This window comes from Lepidochelys kempii, chromosome 12 (genome assembly GCF_965140285.1).
Source record: "Lepidochelys kempii isolate rLepKem1 chromosome 12, rLepKem1.hap1, whole genome shotgun sequence".
NCBI lineage: Eukaryota > Metazoa > Chordata > Testudines > Cheloniidae > Lepidochelys > Lepidochelys kempii.
The window spans coordinates 33,112,304-33,136,188 of NC_136391.1; the positions used below are offsets into that span (position 1 = coordinate 33,112,304).

The window sequence follows — 23,885 nt, forward strand, 5'->3', positions numbered from 1 at the left end:
TAATCCACAAAAGAATTGGCTTAAAAAAACTGTAACATGGAAGAATTTTTCTTGGGAAGTCAGGAATAAATAAAACGTTATTAAAAATCCAGACATTACATTTGCCCCTTATTCTGCAAACACAACTCCCCTTGGAGAGCAGAAGGTGTATGTATGTAGCTTCCCCAAGAGGACGGTTGGTCTGTGTTTCAGGGGTGCATATAGACTATTGATAGTAATGTCTGTTGCATAGATGAACCATACAATAATTTTGTATTGGCTAGCAGGGAAGGTGGCTATTTAAAACCTGAGTACATTTCTTAGTGAAGGGTTCAAGAGGGTTTAAATGAAATGGAGAATAGGGTATGAAATATATTGCACCCTAGTCTCTCTTTCGTGGCTTGATGAGAAAATGCTCTCAGATATAAAGCAGGCAGTTGAGCTTTTAAAATCAGACTCATGTCTAACACTAATCTAAAGTCTCCCTGTTTGCTTAGAGCATTAAGCTCTTCTCCCTTTACAGCATCAAATATTAAATGTTTTCTTAAAAATGAAGAAGTGTTATCTATAATACTCGGATTTGAGTTCAGCAGGACAGAACTCGAGATTGTCATGAGCAATGTTCTTTCTTTGAGTTTCTTCTAGAAAGGGAAAACATTCAAATACAGCTGTGTTAATTTCTCAAAATAGTTTCATCGTGCCCCACTGAGTTATTTATCTGCTTTTCTGCAGTTGTGAATACATTTCAGAGCTGGCACTTTTTCTTCGCAAATGAGATCATCTGTTGTTTATAAGAAACCCCACTGCTGCTGAAATTTCTACAGGAAATTAGCTACATAAGACATTCACTTAGTCATTAAAAAATCATGAGTCCCACTCTCTTGAATCCACTCAACTGTGTACTGCTTTCACAGAGTAACTGTGTATTCTTATTGCTATTTCCCCATCCTGCTCCAGCTCCTCACTATTGTCTTGTTTTCTCCTTGTTTGGTCGTGCCTCAGCTATTTTGTAATCTCTGTTGGACAGGGATAAGCACCTACCACCACACATTTTGGTGGGGATAGAAATAATAGTAATCATGGGTGCTGCTCTAAGATTCTGATCTGGCTTTTTGTACCCTTACTTCCTCAAATTCTGGGACTGCTCAGGTCTGATTTGGGTTCAGATCTACTTTTATGAATTTGTATTAAAATTAATATTTAAAGTGTTTTTTTTTAAATACAACCTTTTAGGAGGTTAGGTTTTTCTGTTTTTACACCTGTACATTTCTAGAAGTCTGCTGTCTGCAGTGGCTGCTGTCATTTTGCGGAGCAGAGCAAATGTAGCATGTTACAGACAAAACACACACTGTGCTCTCCCTCCTGGAGCCTTTACTGTACTTTTTTTCTTTCATGTTTCATTTTCTTTAATTTAAAATAAATCACTCTGAAACCACATGGCTGCTCTTTATAGTCCTGATCCACCTCCCATTCAACTCAATGGAGAGACTCTCGTTGACTTGAATTGGAGCTGGATTGAGCCCTAAGTATAGAAAACCATAACGTGATTTTGTGGTTCGGTTTTTCATTTTATTTGTCTGCAAATAAAAACAACTTAGTTAGACTGACAGCTCTGTGGGACAGGAACTATATTTTTTTGTGCTGTGTTTGTACAAAAGATGGTCATCTCCTAGGTCAGTGATGGGCAACCTGCGGCCCACAGGCTGCATGTGGCCTGTCAGGATAATCCGCTGGCGGGCCGCCAGACAGTTTGTTTACATTTGCACAGCTACCCACAGCTCCCAGTGGGAGCCGCGGTAAGCAGCGCGGGCCACAGGAACGTGCAGGCCGCAGGTTGCCCACCACTGTCCTAGGTGCTACCACAATACAAGTAATTAATAATAAGTCTCTGAAGGGTAGATCTGGTACCTCCTCATAGTTGAAGATTCCCAGCTGAAGGCTGACCATTGTCTCTGCTGAATCAAAGAGGGTTTTGTAAGAGTTCAGCTTCCAGCCAAATATCAAATTTGTCTGCAAAGGAAAGAAGGCAGATCTTGCGTCATAATCACACCGGTTTGTTGTCCATTTAGTTCACAACTTTTATGTTCACAGAAAGTTGTCCTGGTCTGACATCAAAGTTACATGGAGCAAGCAAGAACCTAGGATCTGAGAGTTACTTCTCCTTCATGACAGGGACTTGGGTCATGATGCACATGCAAACTAATGGGCCCATCAGACAAGTCATCTTACTCAGTTCCTGACTTTCTCTATGTCAATAACAGGAGTGTTTGCAAGGGAGACGATGTGGGAACCAGCTGTTGGGGTTTAGTTCAGCAGCAAGGAAGCACGTGGTGGATGGCCATAACCGCAATAAAATATCTTGCATCCATACATAACCTGATTTATCAGTGATGCTGAGCACCTGCAGCTCCTGTTAGCTTCAAGTGGCCTTGTGAGTGCTCAGCACTTCTCAATATCAGATCAATGGTGCCTTTCTTCTTGGAAGATCTCAAAGTATTCTACAAACTATATACATAAATCACTTCACCTATCACTGAAATGCAGTCACCTCTGTGGTGTTTAATACAGAGCAATACTAAAGAGCACTGTAGGGAAGGAAGTGAATAATACTGTTTAGTTATGTCTCTCCGATTAATTTATTTGTTAATGAACAAAGATTGCAAACTCTTCAGGGATAAGGACCACATCTTCCTCTGCCTGTACAGTACCGAATGCATTTTGGATGCTACCTTAATATAAATAGAAAATAATGTAAGGGAAGATGCAAATAGTGGTTTGGGTTGCAGGAGATTTATTTATTTTACAATAGTACCCAACCAACACTGGGCCCTACCGCGCTGCGTGTTCACACACTTAGTAAAAGGGGGTCTCAGTTTGAAGAATTTACCGTGTAAGTAGACAAGAGTGAGAAACTGGACCTGTTATCTCTAGTCTACAGATGAGGAACTGAGGCACAGAGGGATTAGCTAACTTGGCCAAGGCCACACAGGAAGTCTGTGACAGAGCTGGGAATTGAACCCTGGTCCGAGTTCCAGTTCAGTGCTTTATCCTTCTTTGAGATTACTGTTTTGATCTGATTTATTGCTATTTTGGAAAAGTTCTAATTACTACCTAAACTTTTCAGTGACAGATTGAACATATTTGTTCTATATCCCACCTGCTCACTACATGGTAATGTAAATACAGTGTTTCAAATAAAACAATAAATACACATAAATAGTTACAGTGCTGTAATTAATTAACCTGACTGAATAAACTAGTATATTTACACAATAATGAACTTTATTCCTGTATAACCAGCAATGGGCAGAAACCCAAAAAATCTTCCCTATGTTTATTTTACATGTTCCAGACCATATCATATCTGGTGCTGTCAGTCAATCATTCTCCCCTGTTTGGTTGTCCTGTAAGATCTTTGCCCACTAAGTATATTTTTGTACTCTGCTCTTTGACACATATACACCATGCACAGGAAATCTCTATTTTTTTTATCATCTTGTTTGTTTATTGAACTTCATTTCAGTTTGCAAAAGGGCAGACAAGTGGATATTTTAACTTGCCACTCATATATGCTGGAGAGTGGATCCTTCTGCAGCATATTGCAGCCATCAAACTGCTCACCTAAGATCTAGGTGGACAGCTTTATTTCATTTTACATTTCAGAGCCACATTGTTTTCACTATTCAGAAATTATTCATTTTATCTGCAGCTAGCAGATTGCAAACAGGAACCACAAAGATACTCACAGCAATGGAATAGGCAAGGAACATGATTAAAATAACAGTGATGAATCCAGAGATGTCACCCCAAGCTCTCCTCAAGGTGGAGGTGATCATGTTTAGTTTAGGGTTGAGCCTCAAGAGATGCCACAATTTCACAGTAGAGAGAAGCACCAGGAAAGCAATTAGGTAGCCAAGAGCTGCATCAGCTGTTGCTGTTTCATTGAAACTTACACACCTATGAGAAAAGAAGATTAATAAACAATGCATGAAAAACTTTCAGAACATTTCTGTGCACTGTGATTAATGAGCATGCTGGTAGCACTGGTCGGTCAGGGTTTGTCTTCACTGCAAAGTTAATTCAGGTTCTTACTAACATGTTGCTCCTAACTCCCCTCCCATCCCATCCTCACACAAGAGTCTCTTGTGCATGGTGATGCTTTACATCTGAGTTGGCTGGCCTATCTGCAGTATAGACTAAAGCCTGAGTACTTCTAATACTCAGTCAGGCTAGATACTCACCAAATCCTGGAGTAACAGGCACCTAATGCAAATGCTTAGAGTTTACTGTTGGGTAGTGTAATGGGGTGCATAGACCCTTTCTGGAGATTGACTGGGATGGCATTTACTATCTTGCTCTGAAAAGGACCCCAGTTTCCTCCTAGGTCTGCAGGATAGCAGGGCTGGGCCAGCTGTGGAGAAATAACCAATGCCCTGTAAATTCTATAAGAAGAATGTGCTGCAGGAAGTTGGGTAATAAAAATCTAACAGTGAAAGGGGGAGGGGTTTCTAGCAATAGGGCTGGAGCAGGATGGGTGAGGGGGGCATTCTTGGCTGAAGTAAGCCATCCTTCAAAAGCTTGGCTTTGAGAGAAGCCACTTATGTTTGTGTTTTGCTGCTTAAAGGGGCTGCACATTCGTTATGTTTGTTACTCTGTTTTGCAACAGAGCATACCACAAAGGTGTCTAAAATCTGCATGGGCCTGTTGAATTCTTCTCTGTTGTGACTGGTTTGTTATTAATTTCTGTCCTAGGATATTGCTGAGTCTGGCTTTGCTCTGAGCTCTTAAACAGTAGCCATGTACCTACCCAGGGTGGCTGCAGTGAGATGAGGGAAAGGCAGATGATACTAATATACGGCCTGCACCAGCAAGGCCCATCAGTTCCATATACACCATGTTAGGGGAGGTGGTGCTAATGCCTGCTGTCCTTCAGCGTTTCCCCAGGTGAGGTAGCTTTAATTTCTGTCACTGACATAAATCCAAGTCCTAAAATCCTTACACGGATTACATAATACAGCCATACAGATTCACTTCATCTACCAGTGAAATGTAGCTACCTCTGGAGAGCATATATCTCAGGCAGCAGAGGTGCTGGGAACACAAGGGAGGTACAAGCTAAAGCAGAGAAAGGCAGAGTCATGGAACATTTACTCATCCTTGTGATGCTGATAGTAGCTGATATCGCGTGCTCCCAGGATTGTCCTCTTCACAAACACTGATAGGGTGCTCCAGCTAATCAGTATAATGGCCAGCTCTAGCAGGTTCCACTTGCTGTGGAAATACCTCCATTTCAGAGCCCTCATGAGCTTTCCCTGTGAAAACAGGAGTTTCAGTTCCAACAGCCCTTGGCTAGAATCTCGGCAATATGACTGTATAAGTGAGCAGAGTAAATCAAATATATCACTGCCATGTTACTCTAACAAACTTTGATTCCATTCATTTCTGCTAAGGCTGCTGATCCAGCCCCCAGCTCTGCCTGGAGCTACAGACAGTTCAGTCCAACATTTGGGATTCAGATGGTCCCCTCTGCACAAGAAGAGATCCCTGCACATCTGCTCAACCAGTTCTTGTGCTGTTCTCTAGTTACCACCTTCTCAGCATGCACTCCAGTCAAGTGAAATCCCCCCTTTCCTTTATTTATTAAAGGTACAGGATCTGATTCAGACCTCACATTGGCAGGGGTGCTGGAACAATTTGTATAGTGGGAGTGCTGAGAGCCATTCAGCCAAACTGTAAACCCTGTATATAATGGAAACCACGTCAAGCCAGGGGGTACTGCTGCACCCCCAGCATGCCTACTTCCAGCACCTATGTCAGGAGCAACACCAATGAAGTGGTTTGAATTACACTGATGTAAAACCCTTGTTGTTGAGATCAGAATCGGATCTAGTGACACATGGCAACTGAAGCTTCTGCTCGGTTTTACCTGTGCTACCATGTAGTAGATGACAAATAGGAAATAAATCACTTCTGCTGCAACAACAAAGATGTGCAGACCATCTGTGTAGGGGTAGAGCCGGATGCTCTGCAGTTCTGCATGCGTGAAGAAGGCCCCTGAAAAAATAAAGCTGTGTTCAGCTCTCAGCTCTTTTGAAAATTCCTCCCTGAGTCTGTTCCTTGTTGTATACTGCAGTGCAAGAGCTGAAAGTGCTAGAATTGAAAGTGGGCTCTTACCTAATGCGTTTGTTTCAAACATCAGGCTTATAATACAGAACAGGTTCACATTGGCATTGTAGACTGTAAATTCAACAAATACTGCTCTTGTGAAGGTGTCCAGCCAGACGTTGTTGAAGAGATATTGGAGAATTCTGCCAAAGAGTGCACAAAAGAGAGAGTGACTAATCACTTTTGACTCATATTAGAGGTGTGTGGTGTTACATGAGGAGTAGAAGTGTTTGGAAACTACATACAGAAAGTGGGAACAAGAGGCAGGGACTTTCAAAGGACACCTGAAGTGTAAGTCCAAACAGGGAGGAATTTCTCTGTCCCTCTATGGACTACACTACACAATTAGTCTAGTGCTTTTACTCTCCTATGAAGCTTCAGGTGTTGGCTAGTACTGAAGCCAAGATACAGGCTGGATCAGTCACCCAGCCTGGCAAGGCAAAAGCTAAGTTCCTATGCAGCTATCTCCAACAACATCTAATTTACCTGTAGGCAAATAGGTACACGTGGGTTTCCAACACTGGTGGACACTATTTCCTGTTGGTAATACACAGGGCCCTTATCTGCCAACTTGTCTCCAAGCCTTGGGTCCCAAGGCCTCCATTTTCTGTTATTTCATTCCTAGAAGCAATCTCTGTTGTTATTCACAAACACAGTACTGTAGATTGTTTCCTGTAATGGACAATTCACTCCATCTCTAACTATGGCTAGAGGGTGGATATAATGATTGTATAATGACGCAAGGAGCTTGGCTTGTTTAGCCTAACTTAAAGAAGGTTGAGGGGAGATATGATTGCTCTCTATAAAAATATCAGAGAGATAAATAGCGGAGAGGGAGAGGAATTATTTAAGCTCAGTACCAATGTGGACACAAGAACAAATGGATATAAACTGGCCACCAGGAAGTTTAGACTTGAAATTAGATGAAGGTTTCTAACCATCAGAGGAATGAAGTTTTGGAATAGCCTTCCAAGGGAAGCAGTGGGGGCAAAAGATCTATCTAGCTTTAAGATTAAACTCGATAAGTTTATGGAGGAGATGGTATGATGGGATAACATGATTTTGGTAATTAATTGATCTTTAAATATTCATGGTAAATAGGCCTAATGGCCTGTGATGGGATGTTAGATGGGGTGGGATCTGAGTTACCCAGGAAAGAATTTTCTGTAGTATCTGGCTGGTGAATCTTGCCCATATGCTCAGGGTTTAGCTGATCGCCATATTTGGGGTCGGGAAGGAATTTTCCTCCAGGGCAGATTGGAAGAGGCCCTGGAGTTTTTTGCCTTCCTTTGTTGCATGGGGCACAGGTCACTTGCTGGAGGATTCTCTGCTCCTTGAAGTCTTTAAACCACGATTTGAGGACTTCAATAGCTCAGACATAGGTGAGGTTTTTCGCAGGAGTGGGTGGGTGAGATTCTGTGGCCTGCGTTGTGCAGGAGGTCAGACTAGATGATCATAATGGTCCCTTCTGACCTTAGTATCTGTGACTCTATGAATCTATGAAGAGCATAAACACTGAGGAGGGAAATGAAAAGCATAGGGTTGACCAAGAAGATCTTACTAAGACGAACATGAGCAGGGGAAGATTAGGCTGAAAGATTAGGCTGAAATATTTCCTAACAATGGCATCCAGTTAAACTATGCAATGATCTGTCAACAGAAGAGGTAGAAAACCTATTGCTTTAAACATTGAAAAGTAGACTAAACCAAATGCTGGAGTGTGCGGAAGAGGGAGTAATGTTGCACTGAGTGGGAGGAAGTACTAGGTCTTTTCCAGCTCTAATTTTTTTGATTGTTTAGTAATTGCTTGTGTAAATCTGGAATCCATGTGCATGCACATAGTTCTAATCTTAGAAAATCAGGTTATAATCCTGAATTAGATTTTGGTTAATACATGATCTAACACATGGTGACAATAGACATAAAACATGAATCAAATCAAAATCACAACAGTAGCAAAACCCAAATACAATAAAAATGCTACCTGGTTGCATTCTTTGGATCAGTTCCCAAGTGAACCACATATCCTCCTCCCCTATAGATGGCAAGTTTGCCCCACACTGGATGCCCTCTAAGTTTGGACTGGCTCTGATATTTCCATGCAGAAGTCAAGGCAGAGGAGTTATCGAAGGCTGAGATATTCCAGTGTTCCCCATAGTCTGACGTGTCTTCCGCTTGGGGAGAATACGTAGCATGGCATTCTTGGACTGAGCCTTGCAGTTTGGGAGCTATCGGGCAGGTGTTCCCCTTCACTCTCACTTGACGAATTCGGGCACTGCCTACCAACTTGGAGTTGCCATCTGTAATGAAGCCTAAAAGAGTTATGTAGAAGAGTCAGTGTTGACATTATGGCAGGCTCAATAATCACCATAGTCTCAACTCCCATTTATTCCTCACTGAAAGATTGTTTTTTGTCTTGTTTATTATTTGATTCTGTTTCTTAAATAAAACAAAACCAATGTGAATTTAATCCTCAAGAAAACAAAGAAAACTTGGTTTGAGTCAGGCATAATGTAATAATAAGAGCTAATTCTTATTTAGAGCTTTTCATCCATAGATGTCAAAGTATTTCACAAGCAGTCAGTATCATTATCCCCATTATAGAGCTGAGGAAGCTGAGGGTCAGAGAGGGGAAGCAACTTGTCTAAGGTCACCACCTAGGCAAGAGCCAGGAATAGAACCTAGAACTCATGAGTCTTGGTCTATTGTATCAAAGTTACCCTACACACAACTCTGCCAACGCACTTCAATAGCACAGAGACACTTTGGAGCACCAAAAATGGGCTGAATGTATGTTCTGGGATTTGCCCTGATGGGGAGCAGGACGAGAACCCCAATACTTGTATTCATTGGTGACCTAAGCCACGAGCACAGATCTGGGGGAAAAGCTGGTAGTATCACTCCTGCCATCTAGCTCTTTGGCCTTGTTTTAAATGACAGAAGCTCATGGAAAAACCATCAGACATATATTTTAGTACAACACTAGACACAGATTATGTAACGTTACAATAAGACACAGATCTTGTACATTACATAAAAAAGTTAATTAAAGTATCAGGACAAAATCAACTTGAGGCCATTCTACTGACTTCCATGGAGTTACACCAGAGATGAATTTGGCCCATTGTGTTTAAATGCACAGTCTGAGTTGTATCCATTCAGCTATGCAGATATTGATCAGCTGATAGGGTAATGTACTGGATGACACTAACTTGTGTAAATTATCAGGACACCAGACTTGGACCCTAATGTCCCTCCCCAGAAGCCCAATACACATGGACAAGTTGGGGGCATGCACAAAAGTCAGAGTTTTGAATGCCAAGTCAAACAATGTGAAATCCAGTCAGAACTCTGCACCTTGATATGAGCCATATAACTTGTTGACTAAGGTAGTTCTTGCCCATGTGAAGAAGTCCTGATAAGAGTAGATATCCCGAAACCCATCCGTAAAGCTGCTTTCAATGTGTTTGTTCAGGTAGTAGGAATTGGGATCTCTTTGTCCATAGGCAACCAACAGTAGCATCCATAAAAATCCCAGGTAGGCTGGAAAGAACAGCAAATATGCTTTTAGGTTAGAATTGATATCGTTCGTCAAGTACAGAACAACATGACAATTATTGCTATCACTTAGTATTAGGCTAAGAAGATGTCTAGAAAAATTTCTTTCTCTGGACTATATCAGATCAGTGTTGAATTTACATGGGTTGGCTTAGACTGTTGTGTCTTTCCCACATCACATCAGTCAGAATCTGAGTAGGGTTCAAGAAAAGAACAGACAAATGGATAGGACACCAGCAGTAACTCAGGTTATAAAAAGGACCTGAGGCTCAAAGATGCTCTCAGTGAAATCAAGGCAATTTTTTTTTCTTTGCCTTCAGAGGGAGGAAGAATGGCGCCTAGGATAGTAACTATGAGTAATTCTTGCTCACAGGAAGGAGCAAACCCATCTTCTCCCAGCTACTAACTTCCTTCATCCTCTCCCTTGGCCTTCTTCATAAACTCTCACACTCCTCTGGCCTGTTCTCTTAAAATACAAGCAAGCTGTGTTCACCCCTTCCTCAGAAAACCCACCTTTAACCCCACTGGCATCGCCAGCTATTACCCCATTATCGCTTTCACCCTCTGAATGCACTATTTACAATCCATATATCCAATAGGTATGCCTGTGTAAAGCTCTCCCTTCCCCACCCAAGGAGTCCAGCAGGATAATATTAGCACTGATTTGCAAACACATGAAAGAGCTTTGTCACTAAAACAAGAAGATCATCTGTGGGCAGATTGCAGACCCAGTATTTCTCTGATTAAGGCAAACGCTTTCTGCTCCTTGATGTGATTGTTCTTCATTCTCTGAATGTCTGTGGCAGGGGGTGGCTGGTAGATGTTGCTTCTGCTATCCCTTCGAGCTCCAAATAGAGGGTTTGAGTCGCCTGTGTGCAAGAGCGATAAAAGCCAACATGTCAGTAGCTCCTCCAAGTCCTACTTTTTATTTTTAGGGAACCCCAGCCATTTCAGGGAAACATTTTTAGTTATACAGGGTTTCTCATCCGGGGTGGGGGAGACTAACCCTGGGCTGGGGCAACAGGCTAGTTCAAAGGACAATGGAGGTGAAGGGCTGAGGAAAGGATCAGTGCTGGGGGAAAACTACCAGATCCACATGCTGCTACTTCTTCAGGTAAAGTGACCAGTCTGAAAGTTGCTGACTTTCCATTCACGCTCCCACTGTGTCCCTTATGTAGATAGCTGTGTGGGCAGCTTATAAACACGGGGCTGCAGGCTCAGGCCACAACCCAACAGTCCAGGCTTCTCTTCTCTGCTCCCACGGCTCTCAGCCCAGCCTGGGGTGGCTCCAAAGGATGCCCCACCCCAACAGATCCAATGCCCAACAGCATGAAGCCTTCTGCTGAGTGAGAAAAGTCAGCAAAAAACATGCAGAAGAGCAAAAAAGAAAAAAATAGATAAAAATAAGAAATGACAAATAGGAACAAAGGGAGGGGGGAGAGAGAAGGGCCAGAAAGGAAATGGCTCTGTCTACCAGCCTACGCCAGCCCACAGAGGTAGGGGGTAGGCAGCATGTCCCCAGTCTTTGTGTCCTGTGCAGTTAGTACAATGGGGCCGGGGTTAGCAGCACAGGCTTCAAAGACAGCTGGGAAGGTCGGGGCCTTGGTCCCAGCCCCTTTCAGCACAGGGCAGCAGATTCTGCCATTCCAGTCCCTGTGTGCACTCCCGCAGTGCCTCTGCGAACTGCCAGGAGAGCGTGTCCCCCAGCACCCATCTCACACAGCAGTAAATGGTAAAGCCATGGGAGAGACCCTCAGCCAGTGTAAATTGTCATAGTCCCATCAGAGTTCACTGAGCCAAGACAATTTCCACCCACTGAGGTTCTGCCCCACACTCTGGCCCAGAGCGTATGTACATACGGTACATACATGCAGACACTTACACGGTATATTTATACATGTATAACTAAGCCTAGCAGCAAAGGCTGAACATCCAGAAAATGAAAAATAATGGAAACTTACCGACTAGCTAGGACAAGGAACCGAGGATTTTAGCTCAAACAGGCTACAAATATCAAGTACCATAAATGATTTAACACCCATCTGGGTTGTAAGAAGGGGAAAAAGAAGATTCAGATGAAGAGAAAGATAAAAATAGATCCCAACACAATGGGGAATGACCTGCGCACAGCTTGCAGGGCTGATCACAGGCAGCAGGATTTACACTTCAGAAAGATACAGGGAAGCCTGGCAGACGTCCAGTCCAGTGCCGGAAATTGTAAGAGGGTTGGTGCATTTGCTACAGCAAAAGGCAATTTTCCAGGTGAAAACTGCTTCCTCTACCCACTGAACCCCCCTTCCCCACCTGGTGAATAAATTAAAGCAGGCCTAGAACTTGCTGGCCTCTTAAGATCCGGCTGAAAGAAAATAGCAAATCAAACACAAAGCCCCTCTCTCTGGGGAATAGCACCATTTCCTTCATTCTACCAGTTTGGGAGGTCCACGACTCCTTACTGGGATGTCTTTCTTGTGATATATTGGGGAGGGAGTGTGATGGGGTATATAAACCCTGCTCAGTGATGGAAGGGGTTTAAGAGTTGCCTTGGGGAAGGCTGGCTTTGCCCCTCGGCCCTGTCAGTCATGTCAAGGGTGGAATAAGGTCTTAAAAATGGGAAGTTCCCAGCAGTAGCAGAACAGCTCTAGGAGAGAGTCCAGGGTGGTTCTACGCTCGCAGAGGAGACTCCTGGAAGCTTTTGGGGGGATCTGCCCTTGGGAAGGTCATTTACCAGCTCCCCTCTGCCCCCGCCCCATGCTTATAAGGAGACAGCAACCCCGGGTGTACTGGCTGGGTAAGATAGGTCCAGCAAGCCCCAAGCCCTTGTCCCCTTTTGAGATTAGAGAATCTGAGAGTAGCCAAAGGGACTAGGGGAGTGAGAGTTAAGAGCCCCGTCCTCATCAACACAAAGAGACTATGTAACCCAATTTGTCTCATTGGGCCTCCTACTTAGGCAAACGGAGGTGTCCTAAGGACTCTTCAGGATCTGCTCAGTAGGAGGTGCCTATCAGAAGCCTGAGAACTGTGGTAACGAGTTCTAGTATTAAGGCAGTACTCTGCACACTGGACAATGGAGCTCCCCACTAACTACAATACATTTTATTTATACACACTATTTAAATAAAGTGTAGTAAGGCCACATGAGCCACCAGTTGCATTATGAGAAATGTAGCACATTAGTTCCATCTTGGGTAGAACAACAGTTGAGAAGTGAAACCAGTAGTAAACTAAGGAGTTACATATAATGGCAAGGAAGAACATGTAGGGAACTTGTCTAAGATAGAAGCTGGGTTTTATTGATATTTTTGCAGGCCCGGGTTTACAAAATCTAGTGAAAAGTGCAGCATATCACCCTGTGCATTTTCATTAAGTTGTGGAGTTGTTGTGGAGTTTGTTGCAAAACAACCCATGATATAAACATTGGGAAGTTAGCACAGCACTAATGTAAATTGCATTGTGTTCAGGAATGGAAAGCTGTGTGCATTCTTTCTTCCATATGCAATTTTGTTTTTTATATTTTGGATAAGAGCTGAATCATTTAAATTGGTTTCTTCATATATGCATCTCTCTGAAATCCTACTCCATTATTTTAGTTCTTAAGTTTTCAGCTAGTCTGCTAAATATTATTCCCTTCTTTTGAATTCTGTTACTTGGATATTGAAACTGTAACTGAAGTTTGCAGCATGCAGGTGAGAGTGCGGGAGGCAATAGCAGTCAGCCATAGCAACAGGACCCATTCACGGTTCTTGGTCTACTACTACTAAGAATGAGAACATTGTTCATTCCCACTTCTGAGAGGGGACAGAGCAAGTGATGGTGGGGAGGAAGGGTCTGACATCAGAGTCCTGAAAGTAGACGAGTCCCAAATAATAGGATTAAACCCATCCAGTTACAAGGGCAATCTCACAACAGTGCTAGGTCAAAGGGGTGTGAATTGAGATATAGAAGAAAGACCCATGGGGATAGACAGTTCTTTTTGATCCAAGATTTTTCCTTTTCTGGTTCTGTGGCCCTCCTGTTATGTGCTATGTAGAGTTTCTTCCTAAGAAAACGTATGATCAGGTTTTATGCTCTCCTTTTCATTGTGCCTACAGCAGCTTTTCTGTACTCCAATAGATTTTTATGCTCTAAACATTCAAAAGGGCCCTAAAGCTGCCCTCACGGGGCACCTGAGAATTCCTCAAGCAAGGGGAAATCCCTAACTAACAGAACCAATGTAGCTGCTTACCCCTCCTCCCCCCAATCTAGAGGGCATGTTGGAGACATGCTCAGGGGAAATTATGGAGCTAGATCCGCTGGGCACTCCAGGGGTCCCTGGCCTGTGTTGTTATTAGCTGGTGTAAATTAGAGCAGCTGGTCTAGGGATCAGGAGCAGACAAAGGTTATAGGCGGTTGGTCACATTTGTCCATCTTGACCATATGCATGAATAAAGCACTTCAAAGTCTCAGATAAGACATTTCACATTAATTAATTAGTCCCCACATGTTTTACATCTGACACACAATTACCTGGTGCAGACAGAGGTCCAGCAATAGCAGTGTTTTCCTCGTCTTCATGCTCCACCTTCTTCAGAACCAGAGCGAAGAAAGCAGCAAATCCCAACACCTGGAAGACATTAGCTATTTGTTCAGAGTCTGCACATTCTGCATGAGGAGAGGTCTAGACCTTGCCTTAAATGCTTGTCTCTGATCCATGCACTGCAGATTGGGGAGGAGAATTTTGCCTTTTAATTTGCTCTATAAACACAGGCTAATTCCATGAACAAGAAATCAGAAAGAGAGTGGACCCCAAGATGCTGTGTGAATCCCACTAAATGTGATTGGTTTTTGCCTCTGGCCATACCTTTCCCACTGGAAACTTTTGTCAGCCGATGAAGTGAGCTGTAGCTCACGAAAGCTTATGCTCAAATAAATTGGTTAGTCTCTAAGATGCCACAAGTATTCCTTTTCTTTTTGCAAAATAAGAATGAAATGAAGCTAACGGGAACAAGATTCCTGCCAAGACAAATCAACACGACATTATAACTCAATTGTAACAAAACCCCTAACTTACAGGAAGGATCTCTTGCTTAAGAGCTCTGTCCTGCAGTCCTTTTGAATGTAAAACTCAAGTTCACTTCAATGGGAGTGATGTGCCTGAGAGGGCTGCAGGATCAACCCTTCCCTAGCCAGTGTTTTGTATTGATAGTGACCTTACTTTTAAGGGCTGTGTGATGAATAGACTTTCAAAGAAGGAGATGGCCACGGAGATCAGCCACTTGATGGAGTTCTCCTTGCCATAATGTAGCCCGTAAAGCATGGTGAAGAATCCGGACACACCACTGGTGGCAGCTATGAGAAACCAGCCAATGAAAACAAACCACCAGGGCAAGCCTTTGAAAGAGGAACCTTTCTTGCCATCCCCAGAGAAACTTGGAGTGGGGGAGCACCTGGAGAGTCAACCATCGTGAGAAAGTCATTTTACCGGTGAGACAGAAGCAAACCACAAATAAGACAAAATAAAGTGCAAACTCTGGACTTAACAGGGATAAGAAACACCTTATGTGAAAGTCAGATTTTAAAAACTATTAACTATTTTCAAATAATTTTGACAGATACAATGATATAAATAGTATTCAGAAAGTGGCAAAAACAGGTACACAAATCACAGGTATACAGATACAAACAGGCATATAGATATAAGATCAAAGCACATTTTATGGGCTTTATTTCTAAAACCCCAGAATAATAGGATTTCTAATGTAAATGCTGACAGACCCACCACTACATTGTGGCTGTTGGATGCCCCTATAAAAAAGGGCTTAGAGACCATGAAGAGTAGCATCACTAAATTGTTGAATACTTCCTACTTAAAAATCAGATTTTTCTGACCCATTTCTGTCTCTGTTGTTTGTTAACAGGTTTCCACACATCCATTATTTTACAGACCCTTGAGCACTTTGGAGCTCAGAGCTTGTCCTCAGCTCTTTACTATAATGTTTTACTACATTGGAACATTTAGTTTTGGAGGTATAAATGTATAAACCAGTGGTTCCCAAACTAGGGGTGCTGCTTGTTCAGGGAAAGCCCCTGGCGGTCCGGGCCGGTTTGTTTACCTGCCGCATCTGCAGGTTTGGCTGATCGCAGCTCCCAGTGGCCGCGGTTTGCTGTTCTCGGCCAATGGGAGCTGCAGGAAGCAGCTTGGGAACCACTGGTATAAACAAAAGAGTGATGAGTTGCCCCTACATCTCTAGTATGCAGTAATCATTCAATTGAAATTCCCTTGCTGCTCCTCCAAGAGTGTTTATACAATTATCAAGGAGTCATCAGATGGTAATGACTTTCAATCACCACCAGCTTGGGCTGGATTTGAACCAGTGACCTGCATCTACGTATACCAATGATGAGAGTGATTGTTACCTCTCACTGATGGATCCTGAAGAGCAGAGGTGGCTTTCCAGGAGGCTTTTCATGTGCTGGACCTGCCTAACAGCTTGGACGTAACTCTGAGTCTTCTGGAATTTATGAGGTCCCAGTAATTCCAACTCCATCTCCACGTGCTGGAGTTGCATGTACAAGTAGCGGTTGTAGTCACTGTGTTTCAGCCTTTCACCCATTCCTTTCTCTGGAGTTGGGCTTCTTGTTTTTTCTCCAGGAAGTGGGGGAGGGCGGGAAAAGGGAAATAAATGAGGTTGCTCATGGAATAAAGTGTGAATAAGAGTGGCAGAATCAGGGCCTAGGATTTTCAGGGCGGGGAATTACACTGAAGGTGATGCACATCTATGGTGACTGCTAATACTAATAATCTAGCTTTCATAACTTATACAACCATGTAGCAGTAGCATTCTCCTCACATCTGGCAAACAATATTTTATGACAATAACCTCAGATCCTCAACAGATGAGTCCAAGACCAAACATCCTTGTTCATAGGCTACCTGTGCAGTCTGTAACTGCATAAATCTATTGAAAAAGCCAATGGCAAACTGGGATTGCAATCATTGGGGCAATTTACAGACTAAGTTAATAATCAACGTGAGCCCTGGTGGCAGAATCAAGCCCTGAGTTGGAACTGGAGGGGACAACAGCACAGAGAGAGGAAGGATGAGGGAAAGGACAACATGATTATGGAATCACTGAGACATGAGGCTCTTGATGCTACATGGACACTGACTCGTCATAAACACCGAAAAGCCTGCATTGGTTTTAAAAGCAGGACAGCTGAGAGCCACCATTCACTCTACCGCAAAGGAAACAAAGTATTTACACTGAACTGTCCTTAACTCAAAATGAAGTAAGAGAGTGGTCCTCATATCTAGCGATTGCGGTGGCTTCACTTACAGGCATTTCTGTGAGGCTTTTCTTAGCTTGCGATTTACCTTGTATATCTACAGACCCTAGTGTGATGATAATAGGATCATCCTTCTTTTTACTCTCATCATAAAACTCTTGCCCAGCTCTGTTCTGCTGGCAGATGATATCCTCAACCAAGGCCAAGAGTGTGTTGATGTCAGTAGATTTTCCAGGGTCTGTTTCTGAGGAGGGTAGCGGAGTCTTCAGGGTTTTAAACAGTGAATTGGCAATTCTCCTGATATCCTGGAAGATGCAGCAACAGCATGGCAGTCACCTAGTGGCTCTGGTTACTTGCACTGATGTAGTTTAAAACCATGGTAAGCTTCACTGGTGGGTGTACCACATCTACAATGGGGGTTTGCACTGATTCTGTAGCTACAGTGCTGCCCCCGTGTGGATAAGGCCTTAGACTCTCACAGGCTTAGACAGTCCCATGGGACAGCCCTGATCTGACAGGTTTAAGTCCAACAATATAAGCTTGCAGGATGTGAAAATACACACAATTCACCAGGGCTGGGGAGTCTATTCTATTCTATATAGGTTCTTATACCATGCTCATCATGACAGGAGTGGAGTGCCTTTCAGTTGTGCATTAAGCAACATGACTACACATATGTCTCATGTTGTTAGTTGTATCATGGGAACAAATGTTATCCATTTCTTTGATGTTAGACTGTGACCACACAACACAGTGATATTAGTCCCTCAGTACATACCCATAAGGCTCCATATCTGCCTAGGGAGGTACATGAAATCAGCGAGAGTCCCCTACATGGAGAATTTGACCCTGACAATGGTAATCCTAGCTAAGTACCCCTCATTCTTTAATCCCATCCTTCAGAGTCAAGAGGACCTCTAACAAAGAGACACCCCCTCAGTGAATGTTTTGCTTATTACTTAAGGAATTATGAAGCACATCTGGTACAGGACAAAATAGTGCTTTCTTGCCACACATAAAGAAAAGGAGTACTGGTGGCACCTTAGAGACTAACCAATTTATTTGAGCATAAGCTTTCGTGAGCTACAGCTCACTTCATCGGATGCTGTAGCTCACGAAAGCTTATGCTCAAATAAATTGGTTAGTCTCTAAGGTGCCACAAGTACTCCTTTTCTTTTCGCGAATACAGACTAACACGGCTGTTACTCTGAAACTTGCCACATATAGTAAACAGTGAGTTCATGCTGGTGCACACAGCCACCAGCAGGGGGCAGTGCACTGTATTTTATACACCGTTGGGGCAGATCAGTACTCTCAACCATTTCCCTGTAACAGTCCATGCGCAGAGGGACTTGCCTTTATCACAGCCTCAGGGGTGAGTGTGATGCTCTGGATTGCCTGAGGGGGAGGGGGCAGATTTGGAGACACTCGGCCACTTTTCCCTGGTTTCTTCTCCTTCTGCTCCTTGGTCACCCGGGATCGGATGTTCCTGAAGATCTGCACGATGAGCAGGTTGATGGGGAACATGAGGAGGGAGCTCTCGAAGCCGATCATCACCTCCTGCCATGTGAACTCGATCTTACCTGCCATCGTCAGGCAGAGAGGAAGGGTAAAAATAGTCCCAGAGCAAAGTGAAAATGCCAGACTTAGAGCCCCTCCCCTTTGGAAAAACCTTGTTGCTGAGTGATCCCCCAATGAAACTGCTTCCTGGCTCTGTGTCTCCCCTTCCCCCCTGCCCAGCCCGAGCAGTCACTCAGCCTTACCTAAGTCCATTTTCTGCTCAGCTGGGTCCTTCGGCACCCCCCAGAACATGATACTGGTCAGCATGGTGCAGAGCAGCAGGGAGAAGCAGCACGACACTCTCTGAGCTCGCGTGAAGGTGCTTCGTGGGGAGCGGTTGAAAATCGAATACCAGATATGCCCGTCCTGGAAACCCTTGGAAGTCTTCATGAAAAACAGGTTACTGGGAAGAAGGAGGGGGATGCAAGGAAGTGCTTAGAAAGGAGAGGGGGAAAGAGAGATCAGTTTGGGTCCCCACCCTGGCTGACACCTCTAAGTGCTCCCACAATACAGATTTTAAATAACAATGAGATGACACTCAACAGGATTCTCATTGTTTGGGTTGTGTGAGATGGTCGTGTTAGCACTGGATATAGCCAAGTCCCCCAAAATCCACGAGACCAATGCCTTTTGCAGAGGCCTAAAAGGTAGCTCCTGTCCCTGTAATTGTAGGGTGAGGACCAAATACATCAAAAGCAATTTCTGTTAGTCTGTCAGGGAAAAAACATAGTAAAGCGGATTTGGCGCTGGGGTTTGTACTGGGTACTTCCAACTGTCTTTCTCCCCTCTCCTCAGTGTTTGCAGAGCAGTAATACCACACTTTAACAGTCAGACGCAGCTAAGCAGTCCTCACTCTGGCTCTGGTCCAAAGTCCATTGAAGTCAAGGCTGAGACCTCATTGACGTTAAAGGGCTTTGGGTTAGGCCCTCTTTGCATCCCTTCTTTTTTCAAATGGATTGCTGCCAATAACCAAACTCAAGGCAGAAGTTACCTGAACTGCTTCATGTCCTGCTCAGTAGCAACTGGGAACACTTTGTCTAGGACACACTCTCCAACATCAATGGCCAGCCAAGAGTTACAGAGGAAATACCATTTCTGATCCTGAGCCAGATCATGGACCAGCACGCGATTCACATACCTGTGCCATAAAAATAAAGAACTAACTCATGTGGGGAAGACGCTATGGAATTCAGGTCACTGGAAGTGCAATTCACTGAGAGTTTGGGTGTCAGACTCTGACCCTTTGCCTGTCTGTGACTGAGCTTCTCCATCTGCAAAATGGAGATAACTCATTCCAACTTCCTAGGGTGGGGAGAGGATAAATACATGAATGTTTGACAAGTGCAACAGAAGGGCAAAGTGTTATCAGAAAGGATAATCTTCTGTCTCCTCATAGCCTCTCCCCTTGCTTACCAGGATGGACTGTCTCCTGAATTATCATGCCACAGTCGGATATGCTGCAGTTCCCCAAGAGGAAACAGGGTACAGAGCAGGAAAACATCCACTCCTCCACGCTCAAAGACTAGTGTGTCAGGGTCAGTCAGGTGGTGGGGTTCACTCTCTCCTTCGAGGCCGTAAAGCGTGAGAGTCACCTGAAAGACATACCGGATGAGTGTATTGATAATTGACAGCAAGGCACCATTTGTTTGCATTCATGGCTTGGACGTGGATACTTTGTATTGACATGGGTTCCAATCCTGAACTCCTTACTGAGCCTCTGTTCTGGCAAATTCCAACTGAAGCCAAGCTGCCCCCCAAAGGGACTTAGTGAAAACTGAGTCAGGAGCTCAGGCGTTGGCCTACAGTTGGCAGGATGCCACGACAGCCTTGCCATATCCTGTGAACTGAGTGTAATGGAAGCTGTCGCAGCTGCTGAGTAGCATAAGAGCAACTGCTCTTACGTCGTTGTGCATGTAGGGAGAGCTTCACTCATTCGGCCTGTTTTGCAGCAGAGTGAGTGAGGCTGCAGATCTAATCGTGCCCAGTGAATCCTCTGGACTTCCCCATTCCTCCTCCAGAGCCAGGCACTGCCTACTGCTGCTGTTACCTCTGCCGCCAGATCCAGAGGTCCCCTTCCCAGGCCTAGGGAGGGGAAGAGAAAACGCTTCATTACTTGCTTTTTCCCTTGGAGGAGCCAAAGCTCTCTTTGGTAGCCTGCTGGCTCCCTTACACGCTAGGTTTAAATATGACATGGTCAATTTCCTGATGAGACAAATGTTTCTGAAGCTGGAGCTCTATATGTTCACGGTCTATTAAACATTCAGAAGATACCTACAGATCTGTAATTCCATCAGTACCTTGGAGGTTGTGGCTGCCCCACGACGGTGCCCTGTAAAAACTGTCACAAGATAACGATACTGCGCAAAGGGGTCGTTATCCTCCAACACTGTGATCTTCACCTGGAAAGAGAGACAACACCACCAGGAGAATCCTATGAATGGTAAAATAGTAACAGTGCCTGGAGCAGGGCTTTCTCCAGGCTCCTGGATGGGAAATGTGACACGGTGCCATCTTGTGAACACTGAATATACCTAGCAGGAAGTGTGGAGGCAAGGGGAATAGGTAGGGCTGGTAGAAAATTTTTCGTCAAAATTGTTTTTTGATACAAAACTAGGTTTATGATGTAATTAATTTTTTTTTAAAAAGTCCACTTTCCATGGGAAATTTTGATTTTTGTTGTTGAAAAGCTGAATGTTTGAAAGCTGAGATATACTGGCCAAACCCCCAAATTTTTCAGTATTCAAATTTCTGCAGAAAGCCAAAATTTTCCATGAAATATTTAGACAAAAACTCTTTTGTTTTTGTCAGTATTTTCCACAGGACTTCCCCTCCATTTTTTGGCTATGTCTAGAAGTAGGCTAGAGAGAGACATAGAAATGAACAGCATTTGGGGACACCCTGAGTGATAAACTCAGTCTTGTGTTATATTCTTGATGTAAAAGTTTAATGAAAACAAACCACTAAAACTTTAGACTCCCTCCTTCTTCATGTATACTGTCGGGAACACACTGAAGATGACAGAGAAAGACATTACACAAAAATTACACAATCCAATGCTAGCTCTTTAATCACTCCTGGATCACAATCCCTTTAGGGAGAATTAGTGGCATCAGCTCCAAAGGGAGCTGACTGCTCGCTCTGTCCTAAGTGACTGCATTAATGTGACCACAGCAGAGCAGGCCAGACAGAGGGGAAATACTTCCTATCACATTATCTATTAGCACAATGCTTACTTTGGCATCATCCTGAATGTCTTTCCTTCTAGCCCAAATAGCCACCAGCACATACACAAGAAAGATACAGCCCACAGTTGTCACTACCACGGGGTTGTCCACAAATGTGCCAAAAAGCTCCGCTGTTTTGCTGACATCAATGGTGTTGGGCGTGACAAAGAAGGTGCTGCCAAAGAAGGTCAGGTGGTTGCAGAGACACTGGGTGCTGCTGGGGGTTGTTTTTGGACCTACCTGAAAGCCAAAGAATGATCATGTTCAAAACATTCTCAACTTTTGGCTTCAAAGTGTACAGCTTACTTACCTACCAAGCTAAAGAAACAGGAAAGCTAGCTGAGATAGGTGTGAAGCATTGTTATATGTAAGCAGATCCTACAAAATCCAGTAGAGGACAGTGATTCTAAGACCTAAGCGGAAGTGGGTATTATAGTACTAAACATAATCCATTCAAAATGCTTCAACCACTTCTCACTTAGAAGCACATCCTAGAGAAAACGTGTCTAAGTTCCCCTTTATATTGGACTAACCTGAGCTTCATGACCTTCTCCCATCCCAAATTGGTCTTGTTTCATGGTGCTATCAAGAGTTCAAAGAAACATGTTCACTCGTTTTAACAAATGTTATTGTTATCTAGGCTGGCTTTGAAATGTATTGAGGAAAGATCCATGACAACATTCTTCTGCTTCTCTCTACTTACATGGCACCCGTAGCTATTCCAGTTGCCCCGTAGCTCATCCCAGAACACACACTGTGATACAAAGGAAGTGACAGCTATGGTTAGATCACGGTTGGTTGTAGAATCCATTTCCATGTCTTGTTCCATCATGAGATAGTAAGTCCCTTCTCCGAAAATGAGTTCTTCTGGGCTAAGAACCCATGTGTTTGACTTATCTTGAACAGAAATATTTAGTTGCAGGCTATGTAAGAAAGCATTTGTTTCAGCAATGTACAGATATATTGTATACATGCCAATAAATAAATTAAATAGAATAACAGAACAGTTATCAGAACAACTGTCAGTATAGGTTATTATTCTGGTTAATTTATTAGGTTAATTATTCAAAGCACCTGTTCTTTGCTTCTGTTTGTGCATAGTGTTTACTAGAGATGGCCTGAACCAGGACACAGATTGGAACTCTTTCAGTCTTTGAGGCGGTTCATTGCCATTTACACATCCAAACTTCTGAGCTTGAGCTCATCTCTACAATTTATATTTGTTCTTATCTGTCAAAAATGTGGATGACAGCACTATATGTGAGAATTAAGGCCCAGATCCACAACGGTGTTTAGGATCCTAATTTCCATTTGAATCAGTGGAAGTTAGGAGCTTAAGTACCTCTGTGGATCTGGGCCTAAGAGCTCATATTGAGTGTGCTAAGCTTCTATTGGAAAGTGTGAGTTAAGGGTGCTCATGTAGTTTGCAGATGAGCCTAGAGTGCCCAGAATCAAATGTCCTCGGTAAATGATCTTACCTCCAGTGTTTTTCTTAAGGGGCAGATGAGCTTTCATATCATAGTTAGTCTCATTTGGATGGTAGCCATATCCCAAGTACAGTATTAGTGGAATATCCTGTTCAGTTTCCAGGTGGATCACTAGAGATGTATTTTCTGAGGTGACATTGACTTGGAGAGCACTAAAATTGCCCAGATTCAACAGGCTTCTGTCTTCCTGAGGTGCTGAAAGTCTTGGCAGCATTATCTATATTTGAACACAGAAATTCATTCCTAAAAATGTATGACAGTGCCTGGATCCTATTACATAGTAACACGATGTGGCTACATGCTAAGATCAAAGCACATTTTATGGGATTTATTTCTAAAAACCGTTTAATTTCTTCTTTCAAAACATACTGTGGGGAAAGCATTCCCAAGCAAATCCATCCTGGTGGACAGCTATCGTAAATAAGACTTCCCTATTGCATGCCTGCTCAAATGCAATTTGCTTGATACTTAGAACAAGCTTCTGAAAAGTCCATATGAACTCTACATTGGTTCATTTCAAAGCTCTTTTTGCTGAGTGCATACATGGGTTAGAGAGGAATGTGGGCAGGCTTGAAGTACATTTGCAAGTGTTCCATATGTGAGTTTTTAGGAAATGAATGGCATGCTACTCATCAAAACGATTCCAGAC

General features: G+C 43.4%; 1 protein-coding gene across 1 annotated transcript in view; it reads right to left on the reverse strand.

The window, feature by feature from the left end:
* The window catches only part of PKD1L3 (polycystin 1 like 3, transient receptor potential channel interacting), a 73,580-nt gene that overhangs the window by 2,892 nt on the left and 46,803 nt on the right, over positions 1-23,885 (reverse strand). Inside the window, exons 22-42 of the mRNA XM_078848162.1 lie at positions 23,228-23,453; positions 22,453-22,646; positions 21,759-21,989; positions 20,823-20,924; positions 19,939-20,117; positions 19,517-19,663; positions 18,729-18,928; positions 18,331-18,548; positions 17,054-17,270; positions 16,158-16,324; positions 15,180-15,208; positions 14,894-15,125; positions 14,206-14,302; positions 10,431-10,571; positions 9,502-9,687; positions 8,129-8,456; positions 6,154-6,287; positions 5,906-6,033; positions 5,131-5,291; positions 3,726-3,936; positions 1,888-1,989 (exon numbers count right to left, since the gene is read on the reverse strand). Of these exons, the coding sequence (XP_078704288.1) occupies positions 1,888-1,989; positions 3,726-3,936; positions 5,131-5,291; positions 5,906-6,033; positions 6,154-6,287; positions 8,129-8,456; positions 9,502-9,687; positions 10,431-10,571; positions 14,206-14,302; positions 14,894-15,125; positions 15,180-15,208; positions 16,158-16,324; positions 17,054-17,270; positions 18,331-18,548; positions 18,729-18,928; positions 19,517-19,663; positions 19,939-20,117; positions 20,823-20,924; positions 21,759-21,989; positions 22,453-22,646; positions 23,228-23,453 (3,630 nt within the window). The remainder of the gene's footprint in view (positions 1-1,887; positions 1,990-3,725; positions 3,937-5,130; positions 5,292-5,905; positions 6,034-6,153; positions 6,288-8,128; positions 8,457-9,501; positions 9,688-10,430; positions 10,572-14,205; positions 14,303-14,893; positions 15,126-15,179; positions 15,209-16,157; positions 16,325-17,053; positions 17,271-18,330; positions 18,549-18,728; positions 18,929-19,516; positions 19,664-19,938; positions 20,118-20,822; positions 20,925-21,758; positions 21,990-22,452; positions 22,647-23,227; positions 23,454-23,885) is intronic.